The sequence below is a fragment of the Lytechinus pictus genome, chromosome 2 (assembly GCF_037042905.1).
Source record: "Lytechinus pictus isolate F3 Inbred chromosome 2, Lp3.0, whole genome shotgun sequence".
Classification (NCBI taxonomy): Eukaryota; Metazoa; Echinodermata; class Echinoidea; order Temnopleuroida; family Toxopneustidae; genus Lytechinus; species Lytechinus pictus.
Window position 1 is genome coordinate 51,070,058 of NC_087246.1, and position 22,120 is coordinate 51,092,177.

A 22,120-nucleotide genomic window follows, 5' to 3' on the forward strand; every position below is an offset into this window, starting at 1 on the left:
AAGAAGATAATCCACAAAAATGGCCATGCTACCTTTCACTTTTAAAGCAGGAATTCAGAGATTTTGACATTTTAAAATAACTCAAAATGCTTCATTGTCTCACAAATCAAATCAACATACATGTCTTACTGAAGAAACGCAAGAAAAGACAAAGTATGACAACAAACTATATCTGGTATTTGTGCAATATGTATTTAAGATCAATCAGATCACATATGTCAATTAATATAACTAGTAAATCATTATTCATCATTTGTTTACAAACTTGCATTCTTTCGTGTATTTGATACAATGAATCCATCTAAAAGATACCATACGGTTTATTGAAAGCTTAAAGGGATGGTCCGGTCTGAAAATATATATATTTATATCTAAATAAATAGAGTAAAATTCACAGAGCAAAATGCTGAAAGTTCCATCAAAATCGGATAACAAATAACGAAGTTATTGAATTTTAAAGTTTATGAATATTTTTGTGGAAAACAGTTATATGCACATCGCCATGAATATTCATTAGGTGGGCTGATGATGTCACATCTCCACTTCTTTTTTTTAAATGTTATTACATGAAATCATAAATGTTTCATTTTTTCATACATGTGTAAATGATGTGTCTCCATATGATGAAATAAGTTGCGGCAATAAATAACTAATGCACTTAATCAGTTTTCAATCCAATTGTTTTAGTTCTTGGTAGAAAAATTTTGAATAAACCTAATTTCATATAATAAAATACAAAACAAGTGGGGATATGACATCAGCCCATCTAATGATTATTCATGATGACATGCCTAGAACTGTTTCACCGGAATAATGCACATCTTTAAAATTCAATAACTTCGTTATTTGTTATCTGATTTTGATGAAATTTTCAGCATTTTGCTCTGTGAATTTTACTCCATTTATTGAGATAGAAATATCTCCAGCCTGGTCCATCCCTTTAATGTAAGCTTATCATTGATCCCCTAGATCCCATGCAGTACAAATTTTGATCAATGGTAATTACATTGATACTACCTTTAATTAGTCCATTTTTATAATAATAATGTCATATTTTACCAAGGGTAGCCATTCAAGTTTCAAAGCTGTTCTCCCAGCGGGCCCTGGTTAACTTGAAAAAAGATTGACGACACGAGCGTCTGAGTTTATATGGACAAAAAAAAATTGATGTTCAAATTCTTTCTGCTTCAGATGAGTAGATGTTCCATGAACTCAGATAAGTGCAATTCATAACATGAAATCAAGGTGGTATTCAAATCTTGAGAAACCACTGCCATTGTGATCAAGTTTTGATTAATGCATACCGCCCTCTATTGCTAACAATGATCTTAGATATCAAATCACGGAAATAAAAGAATATCCCGTGTACCAAATATGCATCACCAAGTGCATGATGGGATTGAAATGTTTATGATAACAAAACGAATCCCTGAAAATCACGGAAGGTAGAAATGGCAGTGAAATCACCTGCTTCCAAATTTTACAACCAAAACAACACAGCAGTACCTACTTTTTAAAGAGGATATATATTTTGTCAAAAATTGAGGATTATCCCCCCCTTTTTCAAGGTTTGTAACAGCCTGCAAGTGTAGGGAATCCTACTTTTTTTTTAAAGCACACCTTAGAAAATAAAGAGAATGTTCTCCATCATTATCTATCAAATAGTACTTCATGATTTCCAACGTACTCGAAATTGAACATCTAGAGCAGCTAATGCTGCCATGATAAGGACGGACCAACAAATAGCATAAAACAAATATGTCATCTGTTCAACATTTTTAAAGACCAATGACTTCATTGTCCAAAATTTTCAAAAATATGCTTAGGATTCATTGCTCAATTCATCGAATTACTTGATGTGTTTGTTTCTCTGATCATATGTAGACGTAAGAAGAAGGTTTGTGTATACTCAAACCCAATTCTACACTTTCAAATATTAATTAAGGCATCATAATTGACTACCCATCTCCCCTGCACAGCATACACACTACTCATGCAATAGCAAGAAAGAGACATTTGATTTACCTTCTATATTTACATGATAAATATTTAGAGTACAGCTCTGTATATATCCTCCTCCATATACCCTGTGCGCTCCTTCACAACACTGCACAATTAATTATTTATCGCAATCTTTATATACAATTACTTCATTTACATCAGTTAAACCTAGTTTAAATTATTTGTCTTACCACTACTTTCTTTGATAAAATAAAAAAAGAGAAAAAAAGCAAGAATTTGACATTTGAAACTCAAATCCAACTGAAAGTTAACTGACAATAATGGTTATCACGAAAATTTATGCTGCATCTTACTTCATAACTTATACAGGATAAGAATGCCAATGACCTAAATCATCATTTAAAATATAAAAAATAGAATGAAGTGTGATGTCGTAAAACAAACTAAGATTTCGCATTTTATTGTTTTTATTATCATGTCAGCAGAACATGATGAAAATATCCAAAGCCCATATTTGCCAGAAATTGGTTCTCCGGGACATTTAGAGCCAGGCTAATACATTGACTTAAATTTGGCTTATTAGGTATTCATTCATGTGGTCATATCTTGGCCCCTATTGAACTGATTCCTACCAAATTTGAGCTCAGCTGTGGGCATTTTCCAACATGCTCCTCTAAAATATGAAGTAAAACTGATAAAATGCCACCCCCCCCCTAAAAAAAATGGACGCAGTCACGTTGGTACTACATATCTTTATTCACTGTGTAATATACAGTGATTCTACAAGTCACTTTTACAATGAACATTTAAGAACTGTGTCACAAGTTTTCTATTTCAGCTATTTTCAGTCCAGAAACAAACATTGTATAAACATGTTTTGTGCTTTTTTAATGAATGCGCGATGCTTAGTATACACGAGGGTGGATAGATTAAGCAAGACTCTTGACAGCATAGTAAAAGTAATGCTTTGAACAAGAGGAAATCAAGTTCACATGATAAAGCAAAAGAAGAAAAAAGAAAATCAACTTAAATTTAAAACTTGAAGATAAAATAGCTCAGTTGATGGAGTAGGGCCTCGTAAGAGAAGACCCTCTTGGTAAGGCATCAACCCTCATTTTTCGGTCCATCGGAGAAGACTTCAAAACATCAGTCCTCTTGTTGTTTTTAACAACTATAAACATCAACCATCCTCAACCAAATCTGAATAATCACCTTGAGGGAAGTGGGACAAATATAAATAAGGACTCTTAAAAATACCTGGTTAAAAATTAAGTACAAGTTCTACAACAAAAACATAACTTTTTTAAGTAAAGGAGAGTGCAGCTGCAGAAAAAGCACAAGTCTTTCAAAGAGTCAGCCAAAAACTAAATAAATAAAACTAATCTAAAACTTAAAAGGACAAAAGAAACACCTAACAGTCAAAACAAATGCACTGAGCTTTCTGCAATTCAAAATGCATTAAAGAGCTAAATATTGTCACAAGATATACTCAAGATATATGTACTCAAAATCTTTCTTGAAAAGAAGTTATTTCAGAATCAAACATACGAGTTTATAAAAGTAATGATAATAATTGTTAACTCACACATATCAAATGAATGTCAGAACATGTCTTTTGCAGCAACAAAGGTCAAAATTCTTTTAAAAAGGTGCATGCATGGGGCTTAGATGCATTTAGATGCATCATGCATCTAATCTCAAATACAAAGAAATTACTTTGCAAGGAATCAGTCTGTTCCTCTTTCACTTTTTATCTTTTACAAAATTTTCACTCAGCTATCCATTAAAGTCTGTATACATTTTCATCCTACGGTTACTTTGAAATTAATTTTTCACACCAGAAAGCCTAGTACAGAAAAAAAATGCATATTCATCTCATTATTATGTACAAAATTATGAATGTACATTAAAAATCAACATTTTTATTCCACAATAATTCAATTTTTCTTACCATAATAAAGTCTCTCATACTATTGATCATATATCTCTCTCAAACCTCTCTTTCTCTCTCTCTCACTTACCTCTTAATCTTTCTGTCTATCTATTGTCTATCTATCTATCTATCTATTTACCTATCTTTCTTTCTATCTCTATTCTATCCATTCCTCCCTCTCTTTTTCATCCCCAACTCTGTCTCTCTCTCTTCATTCTTCTCCTACATCATTCTTTATCATCACTGACCAATATTTCTTAAAAGAATAATTACAAATGTGTAAATAAATCTTATTACCACCAGTCATTGACTTACAAGGCCATTATAAATTGGAAGCACGGCTTTAACAGCAATAGTCATTACCTAAATTACACAATTTAGGGACAAACAAGTTTAAAAAAATCATACGAGCCTCACGGGGCTCATATGAGGCTTGTGATTTCTCTGAACTTCTTCAAAATACTTTAAATTGAACTGCAGCACAAGATAAAAGGTTGCACCGTTGCAATGCACAACTGCCATGTACGCCTTCCTCAATAGCACACAAACAAATGGAGGATATCAATTTGTGAGTCAGTGAGAAGTCTGAATGTAATGTTTTTTCACAGTTCAAAAAAAACCCAATAGATTTTAGTGTGATAAGTTTCAGCGAGTCGTTCTGACAATCAGCAGGGCTTTACAGCAGATCTGGCTATGTCAGCAGAGGCCCGTTGCAGAAAGAGTTGCTATCAATCGCAACTCTAAAAATCATGCGCAACTTGATTTTCAACCAATCAACAGCGCGCATTTGGGACTTGCGATTGATTTTTTGACTTGCGTTTAAACGCAACTCATTCTGCAACGGGCCCCTGGTCATGTAAAACATTTATCCTCTCGCTAATAAAGAGGAGGCACGATAGCTCAGTCAGTCAGTAGAGCGGAGGTTTCTGATTACGCGGTGACCTGGGTTCGATTCCCACTTGGTGCGCTAGTGCCCATTGGTAAGGCAGTAAAATCCTCATACCAGGTCCCTCGGACGGGACCTTAAGATGTTGGTCCTCTGGTTGCTTGCTTACAAGCATTCATGCTTTCTTTATAGCAATCAGGTTTAACAAAATCACCACCATAAACCTTGACATAATTCCATTGGCTTAGAGAGAGCAGGTGTCCTTCCACGTGGATGCAGTTGGATGCGGGTCTTAAAAGTCTTTAAGTACCCATTACAGATTCAGAGAATGCCTTATGAAAATATTTTAGACCTTTTCGTTTTAATCTTTGAAGCCCTGGGGCCAGTAAAGGGTACACCTGAGGTACCTGGTGAATTTGCTGCTCTGAAATTAACGTCTGCTGATTGGACTGTTCATGCAGGAAGAGTCCAGTTTCATCAAAACACAAACCCAGCATGGTTTCCTAAGCTGTGGCTTTGGATAAAGAGTGTATGAGCAATGCATACGCCAGCATTAATACATATTAATTGAAATAATATGGGACTAACTTACAGTCTTGTTGCAAGAAACAAAATATTCTCTCCATTAATACATGATATGGGACCACATATTCATCATTACTTTGCATTCTGTTGCCTACACCTAAATACATGATATGGGACCATACCTTGATCATGACTTGGCATTCTGTTGCCAACATATAAATACATTATATGGGACCACATGTTCATCCGGACTTGGCATTCTGTTGCCAACATGTAAATGCATGACATGGGACCACTGTCCAGCTGCTGTCTTGAAACAGTCTCATTCTGATTTTGTTTGCGGCTCCGGACTAACAACCAGTAACAACTTCTGGAGAAATAACGTTGTCTTGTCGATGGCATTCTGGAACGCGGGTGGTTTGTTCTTCCACCAGACTCCTATCAAGTAGACTGGTATCCCGGATGCTGCAGCAACGATTCCTAGACCACAATCCCTCGGGGATGCATACAAAGCCATCCCAAGAACAAAGAGTACTCCAAGCATGTAAATGATTGGTACAACAATGGGAACCTGAAAAAGATAGTAAATGGCATGATGATAGTAAATGATAGTAAATGGAGAATCTACATACTATCACTTTTTGTTAATCAGTTTATCTCCAGTTACTTTCAGAAGTGGCAACAATCACAAAATTCAAACATAATTGAACACAAGGTGGTTCGCGAACCACGAGTCTCGCCTAATATCGCGATCGATAAAATATGCAATATGATCTTTTGACCTATCATCCTCATGGACACACGTGTGGTATAACCAATGTTATTTGTACCACGTGTAAACACAAATGATGCAAAAATAAAGAAATGAGAGCAATTTTAACAAAAACTTATAGGTCAAGTCCACCCCATAAAAATGATGATTTGAATAAATAGAGAAAAATCAAACTTGCATAACGCTGAAAATTTTATCAAAATCGGATGTAAAATATGAAAGTTTATGACAATTTAAAGTTTCTCTATTTTTCCACCAAACAGTGATATGCACAACAGTGACATGCAAATGAGACAGCTGATGATGTCCCTCATTCACTATTTCTTTTGTTCTATATTGTTTGAATTATACAATATTTCATTTTTTACAGATATGACAACAAGGACCAACTTGACTGAACCATATAATATTAAACAATATTAATTCCACATGTTCAGGGAGGAATTAATTGTTGTTTCACTTGACAATGAGGAGAAAATAGGAATATTTCATATCTCATATAATAAAATACAAAAGAAATAGTGAGTGGATGACATCATCAGTCTCCTCATTTGCATACCGACCAGGATGTGCATATAACTGTTTTGTGAAATTTAACTTTCTTATTTTACATCCGATTTTGATGAAATTTTCAGTGTTATGCTTGTTTAATTTTTCTCTTTTTATTCAAATCAACTTTTTGTTGGGGTAGACTTGTCCTTAAACATTTTGGAACAGACTAACGGATGGACAGACATTTTCCAATCAGATGCCGGGATCATGCCCGTATTTCACTTGCAAAGTTGGATTTGAGATCCTCTTGTTTTGCTTATGTGTAAAGTCTATGGGAAGTGTGTAGCTCAATGGGTAAGGCATGAGACTTGCGTCCTTAGGGTCCAGGGTTCGAGCCCAGGGGGCAGGGGTGAACATGAGAATTGTTTTTTTCTTTTTTTTCCCTTTTCAACATTTCACAAACGGTCCTTTATGACCATTACAATGTTTGTAAAATAAAACATTGGACAATAAGAGATTAAAATCCCTTTTAATGTACAATTTTCCTGTACAATATGTATATGACCTACACTTTTTCAATTCCCTCTTTTTCAAGAGTATTCAACAAGTTCTTTTCTTAAGAGAAGTTCAGTTTTCATCATGATGATCATGTTGATCTCCATAAACATGCTGATTGTCTTCCTGATCATGAAATCAGAGACAGATCACCTAATTCGTCCTCAAGACGAATTAAAATTCTAGTTATTCCTGGTTTTGGTTTCCCTAACTTAGCCACTAGATATTAACCATCTATTCCTGTATATGAAGATATTGAGAGAAAATCATCAAGTTAAAATTAAGGTTAATTGGTTTCATTTCATGTCTGATCATCATATCGGATATAATATACCAATTAACCTTGATTTTAATGTCTCTCTCAGAATTATTGCTGGCAATGATGACAATCACTTGAGTTTGGCATTAAAGCACAACAAAATTCTAGGATTAATAGTATCGGGAGACACTGTTTAACCTTGGCTTGGATTTGAACCTAAATTACTTGGAACAAGAGCAAACCATTCTACCACCATACTTTCATACAATGACAAGTGGAGATCGGCATTACCTTGAAAGGCCGTGGCAGGTCCGGATGTTTCCATCGGTAGTAGGGGATGATGGCTACAGCCAGGAAGTTCATGATCCACTCGATGAAAGCCACAAAGTTGAGGAGGAGGAATATGTCATTGTTCAACACCATCAAGATGGCGATTGGTAGCTGGACAGATTTAAAACAAAACAAATGTGAGAAATTTTGGGAGATTTAACTAAAAAAAGAACTATGAAGGATCTAATATGCACTTGCTTCGAATTTTAGGGAAGGGGAACTAAAATAAGGATGTATTATACACTTGTTTGGAATTTAAAGGAGAAGAATTAATATGCTTTTGTTGAAATACAGTACAAATTCAATTATCGAAATGCAGATACACAGTATTGGACACAAAAAGAATCCCAGCAATGGCGTGTTTTCCTTCAGCAAGAAATTTACCCACATTTTGCTGCACTTGACCCAGGTGGGGTGAATGGGTTCCTGGTAGGATTTATTCCTTGAATGTTTTAGTGCCTATATGGTGGCTCAGCTACAGCCAGGGTAATAATATGATACCAAGTATCAAGTGCAGTAGAGTATATGCAATTATAGTAGCTGTGCTATACAAATGGAACATATTATTAACATGGAAATAATGAGTACAGTGATTTAGCTCCTGAGTATTGCAATTTTTGTAAATGAAAAATATTACAATGAAAATTATAATGAAAATTAATGATCAATAACATACACGCCAGACTTTTTTTCCGAGGGCTGTAAATGCTAACACATTCTGCTGATGAGTATATTCGTTGGATGGACTTTTGGTGACACAGCATTTGCTCCTGCGACAATTGCTCCGGGCTTAATTTCGTCAAAGTTGTAGGGTTAGTGTAAGGGTTGCAATAGGGTTTTTTTCTTAGGTTTAGCCTATAGGGTAGGGTATAGTGTTAAACCCAGGGTTGAAGTTGTTCATTATATGAGAGTGTGGAATTTAGAGTGGAGCAATTGTCGCCAGAGCAAATGTCATGGAACCGGACTTTTCTTATACCAAGGGTTTCTAATCCGAGACATAACGAAGGAAAATGAGCAGAACCGGTACATCGCGAGGTGGTTTTATGAACCGGTTTGGAAAATCACTTCCAAGATCGCTTGGACCGTTCTCATTACACGTTATACTAGCTTCCAAACTAGTTTTAGGAAGGTAGTGAGAACGGTGTCCTATCCATTCATTGATTGAACTGTCCATGCTATACCTCATTACTGGGAACCCAGGAATGAATTTGGATTGAGGTGTGAAACTATGCCCCAATATATAATCAATCTAAGTTCTAACGATCAATTTCAACTTGATCAGTAATAAAATACTACTGTGAAACCTGTATATAAAGAGACCACTTAAGCAATCTTAATGATAAGGTGGTCTCTGTGGACAGGATCCTTTAATATGAAGGTGGACCCCATGTCTGCCCACCAAACTTAAGATTAAACATAAATTTCTTTTTTATTTCACAAAAAATTTTAGTTGATAATGTTCTTTATATTTTTGTAAGTAAATGTGCCAAAAATGTCATAAAAAATTGAAAGAAATATATGATTTTCTTGGAAAAAATCCCGGCCAGTCATTTTCAGATTGAACAAAAAAAATGGCGCTCCATGTCTGCGCACCCATTCACTTTACACATGATTCAAGGATTTTGATGAGAAAGGCCGCATTTTGAGGCTGTCACATGAAATGCCCGAAATTCATTTTTCCACCATTTTGAGTCAGATTTTTTAATAGATACCTTTCTAGGTATTGCATCTGTAAAGTTTCTGATCGTTGCTTATCTTCTTTTACTAGAATCGCGCAGATACGTGTGTGGGGACCGCACAGACTTGGGGGACCTTACCATACATGTTTTGATGTGGAATTCTATTCAAGGGAAACCAAATCTGTGCTCTTTTTGGCCAGATGGTCCTTCTATCAAGATGGTTGCTAAGATAGGTTTGTCCGACAGTAATTACATTTGCTTTACATGGCACGGCACCTAGCATTACTTCATCAGAAGTCTCAAAGGACATTCATCTTTGTAGATAGATGAGACACATGATTTAGATTAAATGTAGGGTTTTTTTTTTCACTTACTGTGAAGATGGCAGCAGGCAGAGGTGTCTTCTTACGTACATGAATCATTGACATGAGCTTTGGCATCAAACCTTCACGGCCGGCCACGTACAGGATTCTGCAGTATAAACAGACCAAAGTAGGTTATCTCATTAGAATTTCCGTCACCATCCAAACTTCAGTAAAAATGCTACAAAAGAATCATCATATCAAACGTTGAGAATAATTATGCACTCTTGTTTTAAATTCATAAAGTGAAATATCAAAGAGTGTAAATAAACATAAGCTCTTGCTGCAGTTGCTATAATCAAGAAAATAACATATCACAAAGCTCCACATTAGCTTTCGAATCATAAAACCAGTCTAACATTGACATCAGAGGGTTGAAGTACTATTAACATGCAGTTTCAATTGCCAATAGTGCACTACCTTGATGTTCTATGATCTACAGTGTTCAATTAAAGGGGTGTAAAAGTAAAAAATAAAAATAAAAAAATAAATAAAATTGGGAAATTGAATGGTAAAAAAATGCAAAAGCCTCATATATTGAATGATTAATTATTATTTACTTCACTAAATACTTGTAGTTATAACTTGTACAGGTATTAGAAGAATTTCTAGAAAAGTAAAATTATCTAGACAACCGTAGATCAACATGACCCTTCAACTTTTCAAAAATGAATTTATCATATTGTATCTACCAATCATTTTCTGAAGATTACAAAAAAAGACAAACCGCTGTTTGATATTGATTCTAAGGTATAATATCTCATAGAGGATAGCTTCTTCCCTGCCATTAATAGTGTCATAAGTCATCTCAGTTTGCTTCAAAATCAAAACCACCTTGACATCTTGATAATTCTAACCATTTCTTGATAATTCTAACCTTTATTAAAAAAAAAAACCTTTCATATTCCTGGTTCCTCTTTTTATACCTCCAGGATAAAAATGAATATTCCACAGACAAGAAGTAGATAGATTTTTCACTGCGGTCAAAATTTATACTCCCACCGTTGCCAGACCGAAGATAACCTCTGTGACTTTTAACTACATGTACGACCTTAATATCCCCATAACTAATCAGATCGTCATCCCTATATGCAACTTGGAGGAAGTTTGAAGTTGATATGTCAAATGTTGTATTAGTTTTCGTAACAAGCAAGCACGATGGACAGATGACCTCATGGGCGGAAATCCCAGGGGGACATGTCCCCCCTACCAAAAATAGTAGGGGGACACAATATCAAATGTCCCCCTTACTATTTTTGGTCTTTTATGATGGAGAAAAATACATGACTTCACAATTGAAATAATACATGTATTTTGGAGTAACTGACTTTACATTTTTGGTGATAACCTTCTTTTTTTGCTTGTCAAATTTTCCAGGCCCTGGTCCCCCCTACCTTTGGGGACAGATTTCCGCCCATGGATGACCTGAAAAAACAATTCATGTAGGCATGAAAATAAACTTCCACAAAGTTGCTATAACCCTTTAAGACCACATAACTGACATCGCAAGTCTGTTCATAATCACTTCACTTACAACTAAAAATTGAATTGCATATGTCTTTTAATACCTGAAAATGAAACTGTTTTGATAATATATTTATAGTCACATGACATGGAAATTGTCACAACAGAAAAAGCAATCCTCCTTTATAAAGCGCTTCATTATGAAGATTCTCTTTCATGAAGTATGAGCTATCTCCTTGGTTTGACTGCTTTTTCTTCTGGCTTAAAAGTACATTTTAGGGAAATTTCTGATGAATTGACCCTACAGGATTGAAATTTGAAGACTTTTCTGTAAGAAATGGCTGCCGGTATATTATGCATCTTCGCTTGCCTAATTCTTTGGAATGTTTGTCTTGGAGCAGATAATTTTGCAGATGAAAGAAGATTTCTCCACCTTCAATGTGCTTCTATTTCTAAGACTACAGCCAAATGCTCTCATCTGAACCTCACTTCTGTACCCCAATCTCTACCAAATACCTTAGAAATACTGGACCTGTCATTTAACAATCTCACAGCACTTCACAATGCATCATTTGAAAAGTACGACCTTCTTCGGATTCTGAATATCGCTCACAATTTCATCCACGTCATCGAGAGCGGATCTTTTGCAAATCTCCGGGAAATTGAGACAATCATTTTGAATAACAACGTCATTCACGAACTGTCTGCAACTTTTCACATGAACGATTCAAAACAAATAACTTTGATTCTGTCTCATAATGAAATGAGGGGAATCGCCCATCTGAATGGACTCTGTTTTACAGAGACAAAGAAAGAGAATACTGGAGATTCAGGGTCGAGAAATATAACCCTGATTGATTTCTCACACAACAATTTGACATCAGTTGAAGAAAAAGACTTTGCCTCTTTCAGTAACTGCTCTATTTATAAATTCAAAATTGGGAATAATAAGCTGACACGTCTTCCAATGAATGTGTTTTCTGGATTATCTAGGGTGAGAAAACTTGATGTGAGCCATATAAACCTTCAACAGTTTGAAGTTTCTTCCTTCTTAGGAATTGAAAGTATAATAGAGATTACATTGGAAGGATCACACATAAGGTCTATTGTACCGTTGAATGACTCCGCTTGCATCTCAAGTGGACAATTCACTAAACTTGAAATATTAAATCTGAGAGACAACAAAATAGAACAAGTTCCTGACTACACATTCTTGGCATTCAAGTACCTAGAGATCCTTGATCTGGGTACAAACAGAATAAGTTTTATATCAAACAAATCTTTCTGTGAAATGAGAAAGTTAAGGGTATTGAGTTTGCCAAGAAACAAAATCAAAAGTCTCCAGGATGGTGCTTTTTCTTGTCTTGGAAATTTAGAATACATCACATTGGCACAGAACAACTTGTTTATCTTGGAACCAGCTTGGTTTGCTCATTGTAAATCACTCAAAATTCTGAATCTTTTTCGGAGCAACATCAATGAAATTAAAGATGGTTCCTGGATCACACCCAATTTACGGATACTTGACTTATCATACAACAAGCTCAGTTCTATTGGAAGACTCATGTTTACAGGTCTATCTCATTTACGCATTCTGAAATTAACGGGAAATAACCAACTCTACACCATCAAAGGTGATACCTTCAGTAATATGACGGCTCTCAGATCTCTTGAAATGGACAACATAGCCAGGCTAGTTCTGAATGACACTTTTGCTGAGTTAAGAAGCCTAATCTACTTGGACTTTTCTTTCCTTTACTCCCATGGGGCACAAATTGCCTCTGTACACCAATTTACACACACCTCTGCATTACAAACATTAAATATGTCATTCTGTTTTATCCATTCTCATGATTTGGTGAACACTAAAACAAAAGGATCACTTTTTGATGGGCTAACATCCCTTCGCACTCTTCGAATGGTAGGAAATAATCTTGTTGGTTTGCCCAATGTCTCTTGGATGTTTTCTCCCCTACAGCGAATGGAAATCCTTGATTTAGGCCATTGTCAACTGCATTCACTGACATCAGAGTTATTTAAGAACCTGAGTAGCCTACAAGAACTCAGACTCACTAACAACGAGCTGGTGGACATATCTGAACATGCATTCCAGAATTTGCACAATTTGCATAATCTTCTTCTCCAATTCAACAAAATAAACTCAATAGGTAAAAACTTGTTTAAAGAAACCGCTAATCTACGACGGCTGCTCCTAAATAGCAACCAGATATCTATGGTAGCACCTAATACAATAATACCATCACACTTGAAAGTGTTTAACATTGCAGGAAACCAACTGATCTGCAACTGTCAACTAACTTGGTTCATGCAGTGGCTCCGTTCTACAAATGTCTCGTTGGGACCACAGAATGAAACATTGTGTTCCATTCATTCATTCAGTGAACTTAAGAACAAGCCAGTTTGGACATTTCATCCAGAAAAATACTGTGGAATCAACACCCTCCTACTTACTGGTGTTAGTTTTGCAATCATTGCAGTCTCCCTACTCTGTCTTCTGGTCTATTACAAGCGCTGGTGGTTCGACCACAAGATATTCCTTCTGAAACTAGCCATCATTGGCTATGATGAAATCACAGAGGATGCTGATCCAGATGACTATGAATACCAGCTTAACATCATGTTCCATGACGATGACACCGAGTGGGTTAATGAAAATATGAGGCCTGCACTGGAAGAAAGGATGCCTCATCTGCAGAACATTGCCTTCGGAGATGAAGCCCTTCATCCAGGGATGTACTATCTCAATGCCTTAAATCATAACCTTGATAACAGCTTCAAGACAGCCTTGTTGATCAGTAACAAGTCAGTGGGTGATGCTTGGTTCATGACCAAGCTACGGATGGCCGTTGAGCATGTGAATGACACCAAGTTAGACAAGATCATCTTGATATTCCTAGAGGACATCAAGCAAGCCAACTTACCATATCTTGTAAGACTCTTGCTAAGTAGGAACAAACCTTATTTGTTGGTTACAGAAGATGAAGATGGTCAAGAGTTGTTCTGGGCTCAGTTTGAAAAAGAAATGAGGACCAACAAGGTTCTCAACAGTGTTATTCCAACTTAAACCTGATGCAACACCAAGAGTTAAAATCCTGTATATGGGGTTTCTCAAAGGCTTATGCTTGGATTTTTTTCATGAGCATGAAAAACTTAACACAACTTCAGTTTTTAATGTTACTGTTTCTGAAAGCACTGGATTAGCAATTTTAGAAAATTCAAAATTCAAAATCCTATCATTTCATCTTTTTTTAAAAGTTGATATATTTTTATTGACTCCCAAATGACCTTTGACATTGCCTATTGACAACAATCATTCATTTTCTGATACTCGATAACCATTACATGAATATTTTATGAAATAGGGATTCATACTTTCAATATCATTTTGAAAATTCGAAATATTAACCATGGTGAAGTTTTTTTATATTGATTGCATATGGTCAAAATTCATTGATGCTCAATGACATTTTACCTTGATCATGTGACCTGCAACTCATACAAGATGACCAGTGATACTTGATTTACCCTTATGCCCAATCTTCAATAGGTCCTTAATATACTTCCAAAAATTAAATTCTGGTAAAGACTTTCAATATTGACGACGACACAGGTGCCACCGCTTTCCGCAAAGGTGTGCCTATAATCTTGTTTTGATATCCAGAGTCCAGTAACACAAAGGTTAGCGATTAATCGTATGCTTGTGTTTAATGATTGATTGTACATTGTGTCCAATGCAATCAATTGTAAAGATACTCTTCTACGATGATTGCTAAGCTTTGTGTTACAGGCCCCAGGAGAGACAAAAATTTGTAGAATAATAGACTTAGAAAATTTACACAAAAGTGCCAAGCTAAGGCACATGAGGCAGCACTTCTCACACTCCATAAAATTACAAGTAGTAACAATTTTTGGCTATGTGTTTTATAATACCAAAAAAATATCTTCTTTTCAGATCTTTTAAAAGGAAGAGGTCTGGTCATGAGAATAGCCTACTAGGTCAAGTGTACATCAACTTATCAACAAATTTTCAATAAAGAGATCAGGTTCTGCAAAGACAAATCCAACATGTGGTCAAGATCATAAAATGAATACTTATGAATCCAACAGAATGGCTGCCAAATGCTCAAGTTTTTTAATGTGTCAAATTAATATTTTCTTGGTAAAATAAGCAAGACATTCTGTCAGAAGGCATTTCCCCCCAAGCTATCACCAATGGAAGTACCAATGTGTGCTTATACGTGCAGGCAATTTTCAGCCTACTTGGTTACAGCTGGTTTTCATTAATTCACAAGGTTTGGCTTGTTAGAAAGTAAGTTGGAACTTACTAGATAAATGATAAGAAATCACACTAATTGAAAAGACTTTCTCTAGAATTTCTTGCTCACTGTACTTACACTAGCCTTAAAATGTCATATTTTGATAATCATAGATTGAATGATCACTGATATATGATAATAATCAAATAAGTAAGAATAATATTTAATTTGGTGTGGTGTGTACTACTAAATAGTGTATAATTTGATCGAAATGGTGTATGTATTTTGAAAATGTTTCACAGAAAAAAAAATTGTCGCACTGTAGACAGATAGTTACAACACATGATCAAATTTATTTTTTGTCACTGTATGATGTATCTGGTGTTTACTAATTATTTTGTAGAATTACGCCAAAATGGTCTCTGTATTTTGTGTTTCAGTTTGGTGTACTGTATGCAAATAATTAGGTTTTGGTCATTGTATGATGTATGCAACATAACTTTTAACAATACTGATTGATATTGGTGATACTAAGCTCAATCAATTAATACATGAAAGTATTGGGGATATTGAGATACCTGTAGAATACAATTGTTTTAACAGTAAATCAATAATAAATTTAGATTACAATGCATTAATGAGCCATATTTGTAATTGATCAGTCAATTTGATTTGAATCTTATCTGAATCTGCTTCGGAAACCTCACCTTGAGCTGCCAAAGAGAGCGCCATTGACGGTACCAGTGCAAGACAGAGCCACAAATATTGACATGATCCAGGCAAACACCGGGAACAATCGCTTAGCAAAATCCTGTGAGGAAGGTAAAAACAAAAAAAATAATAAAAAAGACTTAACCCTAAATAGACTGGGCTATTTCGACGCCTAAGAAGACTGGGGGGGGGGGGGGGCTGATTCAGCCCCCCTTATGATCTCGGCCGTGGATCGCGCGATCCCGACGAAAATTCGCACGCGTGTTACCCATGGCATTATCTACAAAACTTTAATATCAAATTCTGCAAAAAATCTAATTTCTCATTAATTATGCTAATTTATGCGTAAATCATAAGTTTGCTTTAATTAACAAAATAATGCCCCTAAAATGCTAATTTTTGTTTCACATACTCTTTATAGGCATCTGATCAAATTTATTTTTTTTGAAATGTCAACATCACATTTATTTTCTTATGTATTTTTTTGTTTTCTTAATTTCTTATGTATTTCTTTGTTTTTTGACTTTTTGTTTTTTATTGTTTTTTCAATGGAAACTGTCGGGGACTTTATTTTGACCATAAACAAGATAAAATTTATTGATTTTAAGCAGTAAAAGGAAAAATAATGATACATTTTAAGAATTTTGGCTAAAAACACTTTTTGCATTGGATTTGTACACAAATTCACGTTTTGAGCAATTTTTGGTCTGCATGCACTTATTTGTTGCGTTATTTCCGAACCGCGTATCCGGGGGTCACAATTTTGGTCTCAAAAGTTGCGTGAGACTTGAAGTCAACAAGCGACCCAGTCAAAAAATTTCGCGCCGCGGATTTATCGCGAAAAATGTCGAGGGGGGGCTGGATCAGCCCCCCCTCCCGTCTTCTTAGGGTTAAGAAAGGAGAAGAATGAGAAATAATCATGTGTATTATTTTAAGAAAATATTTATTTATTTTGTAAACCTCATCAATGATCAAGGATCAATGAAAATGACATAACCAATTCAATTCAAAAATTTTCAAGGCAGTATGACAAGACTGAACGAATGGATCATAGTGCGGTTTCAACATTTGATATGCCTATAGCAAATTTGTTGCAGAAATATTGCACCGTGTTATTGGAAACAACTTTCACTGAAACGACCAAGAATATCTGCACGTTTTGGAAGTACTATGCCTCTAAGCAGATAATATGAAGATGCCATAAAATTCACGTTGTTTAAAAGAGAAGGCTATAAAAAGAAATTTGATGCGCTTACAATGGCGCGCACCGCATTTTATAGCTATGCTGGTGATGTCATAAAAGCAGACAATGGCTTTCCTGTCTATGCAATCTGTACAAATCTGAAACATTTTTCTTTTAATTATGTAATAGAAAAAAAAACAAATGATGCACAGGTTTAAGTTATTGACACTAGCTGCCATGTGGGCATCTCAGGTAGTCTCAATGTTGTACAAGACATTTGATGTAAGCACATCATGCTGATTGCACCATCTAAAATCCTTGAGTGTCTTTTATCCATCAGCAAGACACTCACCTGTGCAATATTTGCATAGAGAAGATGACAAAATGAATCCTTATCAAATGATAGGTTGCACGTGCACATGACCAAACATTTATTTCACATAAACACATAAATTTGTTCATGACTGGTGATTAGGTGTCTTGGGTCAAAATGACCTCATTATTTTGAGATGGAAGACAGGTTTATCAAATAAGAAGGATCTACATAAAACAAATAATACACAGTGTTTTGCTTGAGCAATGTACATTACAATAACTACCCACAATAATCAGCATCGAAATGGTCCAGTTCTCAAGGTATGACATGTGCATAAGTTTTACTAATGCCCTTGTTGGTGTATATCATCTCTGTAATCAATACCACAAAATAATTTAATAGCTGGATACTAACCACTGCTACTGCATTTGAATTGATGATTTCAGGAGGGCTCAGGACAGTCAGGTAACTAACATTGGTCAAGAGATAGATGGACGTCACAAGGATCATAGAGATGATAACACCTAGAGGAATATTCCTGTCACAGAAAAAAACAAGAAATTCACTCATAATAAATTATAGAAATACCAAATATAAAGTTCGATGGAAAACAGTAGAGACCAAAATTTCCCACACATTTCAAAAACATGATTTATTATGAAAAAAAAGAGGGGGTCCGCATACATGAACAAAACAAGGGAAGATAATTCCAATGAGATGACTTCTGATAAAATAAAACAAATAATCTACATCACGTGTAAAAATATTTTTTAACAGAATCTAAAGATTTCATAGTTGCTTTTGATATGAATAATAAATAATGGCGCAAGTTTATATCGCACCATGCCTTTCAGAAATTATACTCCTAGCAGTTTAGAGAGAAAGAGAGAGAGACGGGGGGGGGGGCTTTTAAATTTTATCATCAAAGCAACAGAATCAAACACCATAATGCTTACCTTGCAGGTCTCTGCACTTCCTCTGTAATGAACATAAGATATTGCCTGAGGAGTAAAAAAATATTTAAAAAATTTCCAAAAACTGATATTTAGTATTGCATTAAAGCTTCATAACATATTGGCCTATTAACCCCCTACTGTCTTGGGCGATTCCATACGTGTCGTACAGGAAATTTTGAAATTTTCTAGTTTCCTAGCTGAATGCTTGAGCAATAAAATATTATTTTTTGTCACTGATAAAGCTATAGCGGGTAGTCATGTGAAAAACTCAGAAATGTCCTGTATGACACGCAACATTTTAACCTCTAATTCACCAATGGACGACATATTCTTGCTGGTTGTCAGTTTTTGCATGCCTACCCAGTAGCACTTTAATATTACCACAAAACAAATTGAAGTTCTTCGTTCTTTGGACAGCAGGTTGAAAAATATTGTGAAAATGGCTGATTTTTCTTGCATGGAATCACCCTCTTTATTAAAGACCAAATTTGATTTTAGACACAGAAGTGATTACCTAACAGTATGAAGTAACTACCTGATGTTATAATATGTGGAATGTAAAATATCTTTCAAATCAAGTGACCAATGTGTTATTTTTTTAATTCGACCTATCATTCTGAACAGTAGTAGTAGTAGTAATAGTTAGAAGTAGTAGTAATAGTAGAAGTAATAGTAGTAGTACTAGTAGTAGTACTAGTAGTAGTACTAGTAGTAGTACTAGTAGTAGTACTAGTAGTAGTACTAGTAGTAGTACTAGTAGTAGTACTAGTAGTAGTACTAGTAGTAGTACTAGTAGTAGTACTAGTAGTAGTACTAGTAGTAGTACTAGTAGTAGTAGTTAGTAGAAGCAGTAGTAGTAGAAGTAGTAGTACTAGCAGTCGGAGTAGTAGTAGTAGTACTAGCAGTCGGAGTAGTAGTAGTAGTACTAGCAGTCGGAGTAGTAGTAGTAGTACTAGCAGTCGGAGTAGTAGTAGTAGTACTAGCAGTCGGAGTAGTAGTAGTAGTACTAGCAGTCGGAGTAGTAGTAGTAGTACTAGCAGTCGGAGTAGTAGTAGTAGCAGTAGCAGTAGCAGTAGCAGTAGCAGTAGCAGTAGCAGTAGCAGTAGTAGTAGTAGTAGTAGTAGTAGTAGTAGTTGAATTTATCATCAATATGACAATGACAATTATTATCAAAGAAAAATTACAATGACAGTATAACTAGACATACCATCCTGAAAATGCAAATATGCCTGCATTGAGAGCCAATGGGAAGCTTGTTGGGTTATCATAACCAGAGAAGGCATTGGCAAAGTGCTCAGTTTTTCCTATAATAAAAAAGAAAAGAAAAAAAATGAAACCAAATGATTTTTAATGATCTTTTCATCAAACAAAATGGAATTTTCAAAAACTGTTTCAAAAGGATGATGTAAACATGAACGTAAAAAGGATTGTTAAAATAATATAGGAAAGAAAAGATTGATATCAAAGTGGCACAGTTTGTGTAATTCAACGTTTGGTTTTTTTTGGGGGGGAAGGCAACTTGATAGCAATCTGATATTTCATCAGTAACATTGTAACAAGTGGAGCCCCCCTGGCAGTCTCGCCTGCATTACGCGATTCAATATAGCAGCAGTGCTGACTTTGTAAATGACTATAAAATAATTATTCACAAAAAACACAATTCATATAATATGCCACTACGTTCATTGACCCTAAATGACATTTGACATTGATCAAGTGACCTACGACTTGTGCAAGATGAGCAATGATACTGGATTATCTTTATGTCCACATATCATTAACTATATCCATAAACTTTCAAAGTTATGATGGCAATTCAACAATAATCTACAGCATGGCCAAAGTTCACCAAACTTAAACAAGCTTGGTCATGTGACCTGAAACTCGCACAGGATGTTCAGTGATACTTGATTACTCTTATGCCCAGGTTTTATGAACTAGCTCCATAAATGTTAAAAGTTATGACGGAAATACAATAAATACCCCCAACATGCCCAAAGTTCATTGACCCTAATGACCTTGGTCATGTGACCTGAAACTAAGGCAGGATGAATCAGTTATACTTGATTACCATTGAGTCCAAGTTTCATGAACTGGTCCATATACTTTCTTAGTTATGTCATTTCAATAACTTAACCTTAGGTTAAGATTAGATGTTGACGACACAGCCGCCGCCGTCAGAAAAGCGGCGCCTATAGTCTGCTATGCAGGCGAAGCAAAAACCAATAGGGAAAACATGAAGATGTGATCGCGTGCGTATGCCAACAAATATTGCGGGAATTTGGGGAACATGCCGAGACTTGTGATATTCTTACTGTTAGATCAACTCCCTGGTTAGATTGCCGTTCCACAGTTTCCGCCATACGTTTTAGTGACGGATACAATAAGGAGCTAAAAGGCGGATGCACGAGGTTTATACAGGGTGTTTCTTTAAAAAAGGTAACTGAATTTCAAAGGTCAGCTACATCAAGAATACATGATTTATTCTTGTGATTTCTATTTTTCATATTCGAGTAAGTCATCAACTAAATTTGACACCTTGCTTACGTCACAATTGTCAAGGGTCACGGAGTTTTGGTCCATCGATGGTGAAGTGTACAAAACCTTCTTTTTCCAAGTGTTGGGTTTTTATTTACATGCAAGGAACCCACTTTGTTGTAAGGTTTTAGTTTTCCCCTGCAAATTTCAGTGAAACTTACCCTTCTGATAATTTTTTTGCGAGTGAATGTTCCGTAACTTGTGTCTAGCTGTAATATTGGTTGAGCACATCTTTGGTGACTTACAAGCACATATTTAGCATAAGATAGATATTCTTCATCACAATTCTGCAATGCAATGACTAGAAGAGCAATGCAAGACATGTGCAGCGTCGACAAGGGAGGTACTGTGAAAACGTTGACGGTGTTGGTGCAAAAGATAGGTAAATGAATGACGTGTTCAACAGAGATTGAAGCTAGGCAGTTGATACGTAAATGCCAGTCACTAACAAAAAGTTTACAGAGGTAGCATTTCACTAAAATTTGAAAGAAAAACTCTGATGAAACTAAGTGGGTTTCGTGCATGTACATTTTTTAAACCAAAAACTTGGAAAAAGTGGGTTTTGTACCCTTCGCATTTTATGGACCATAACTCTGTGAACCGTGACAATTGTGATGCAAGCAAGGTGTCAAATTAAAGTTGATGAGTTACTCAGTTATGTAGAATAGAAATCACATGAGTAAATTATGTACTTTTGATATAGCTAACCTTTGAACTTCGGTTACCTTTTTTTTTAGAAACACCACTCGGGAATGAGGATGAGGAATCAGCGGTACAATATATTTTTACTATTTTAGGTCTTTAATCACTTAAATATCGGTAGTAAAACTCGTTCGATCTATGCCATCTGATTGTGCGAAAGGTCCCGTGAAAGTAACCTTCAAAAGGTGACTTTCCACGGGACAAAAGTAAACTAAAGT

At 35.5% G+C, this 22,120-nt stretch overlaps 2 protein-coding genes across 5 annotated transcripts in view; one reads left to right on the forward strand and one right to left on the reverse strand.

Annotated features, from left to right (window-relative positions):
- Nucleotides 1-169: 169 nt before the first annotated feature.
- LOC129254045 (cystine/glutamate transporter-like) overlaps nt 170-22,120 on the reverse strand; it is a 33,692-nt gene continuing 11,741 nt past the window's right edge. For all 4 annotated transcript variants that reach the window (XM_064095085.1, XM_064095083.1, XM_064095084.1 and 1 more), the window contains exons 5-11: nt 19,870-19,966; nt 18,663-18,707; nt 18,121-18,244; nt 16,204-16,307; nt 9,768-9,864; nt 7,676-7,825; nt 170-5,877 (exon numbers count right to left, since the gene is read on the reverse strand). In XM_064095085.1, coding sequence (XP_063951155.1) covers nt 5,629-5,877; nt 7,676-7,825; nt 9,768-9,864; nt 16,204-16,307; nt 18,121-18,244; nt 18,663-18,707; nt 19,870-19,966 — 866 coding nt within the window. In that variant the 3' untranslated portion in view covers nt 170-5,628. The remainder of the gene's footprint in view (nt 5,878-7,675; nt 7,826-9,767; nt 9,865-16,203; nt 16,308-18,120; nt 18,245-18,662; nt 18,708-19,869; nt 19,967-22,120) is intronic.
- Nucleotides 11,557-14,304, forward strand: LOC129254046 (protein slit-like). Its single transcript, XM_064095887.1, has one exon. It carries the CDS (start codon nt 11,557-11,559, stop codon nt 14,302-14,304), a length of 2,748 nt encoding a protein of 915 aa, XP_063951957.1.

Bases quoted from the DNA above. Each gene is read 5' to 3' on its own strand.
- LOC129254046 (XM_064095887.1), top strand. From the start codon at position 11,557: ATGGCTGCCGGTATATTATGCATCTTCGCTTGCCTAATTCTTTGGAAT.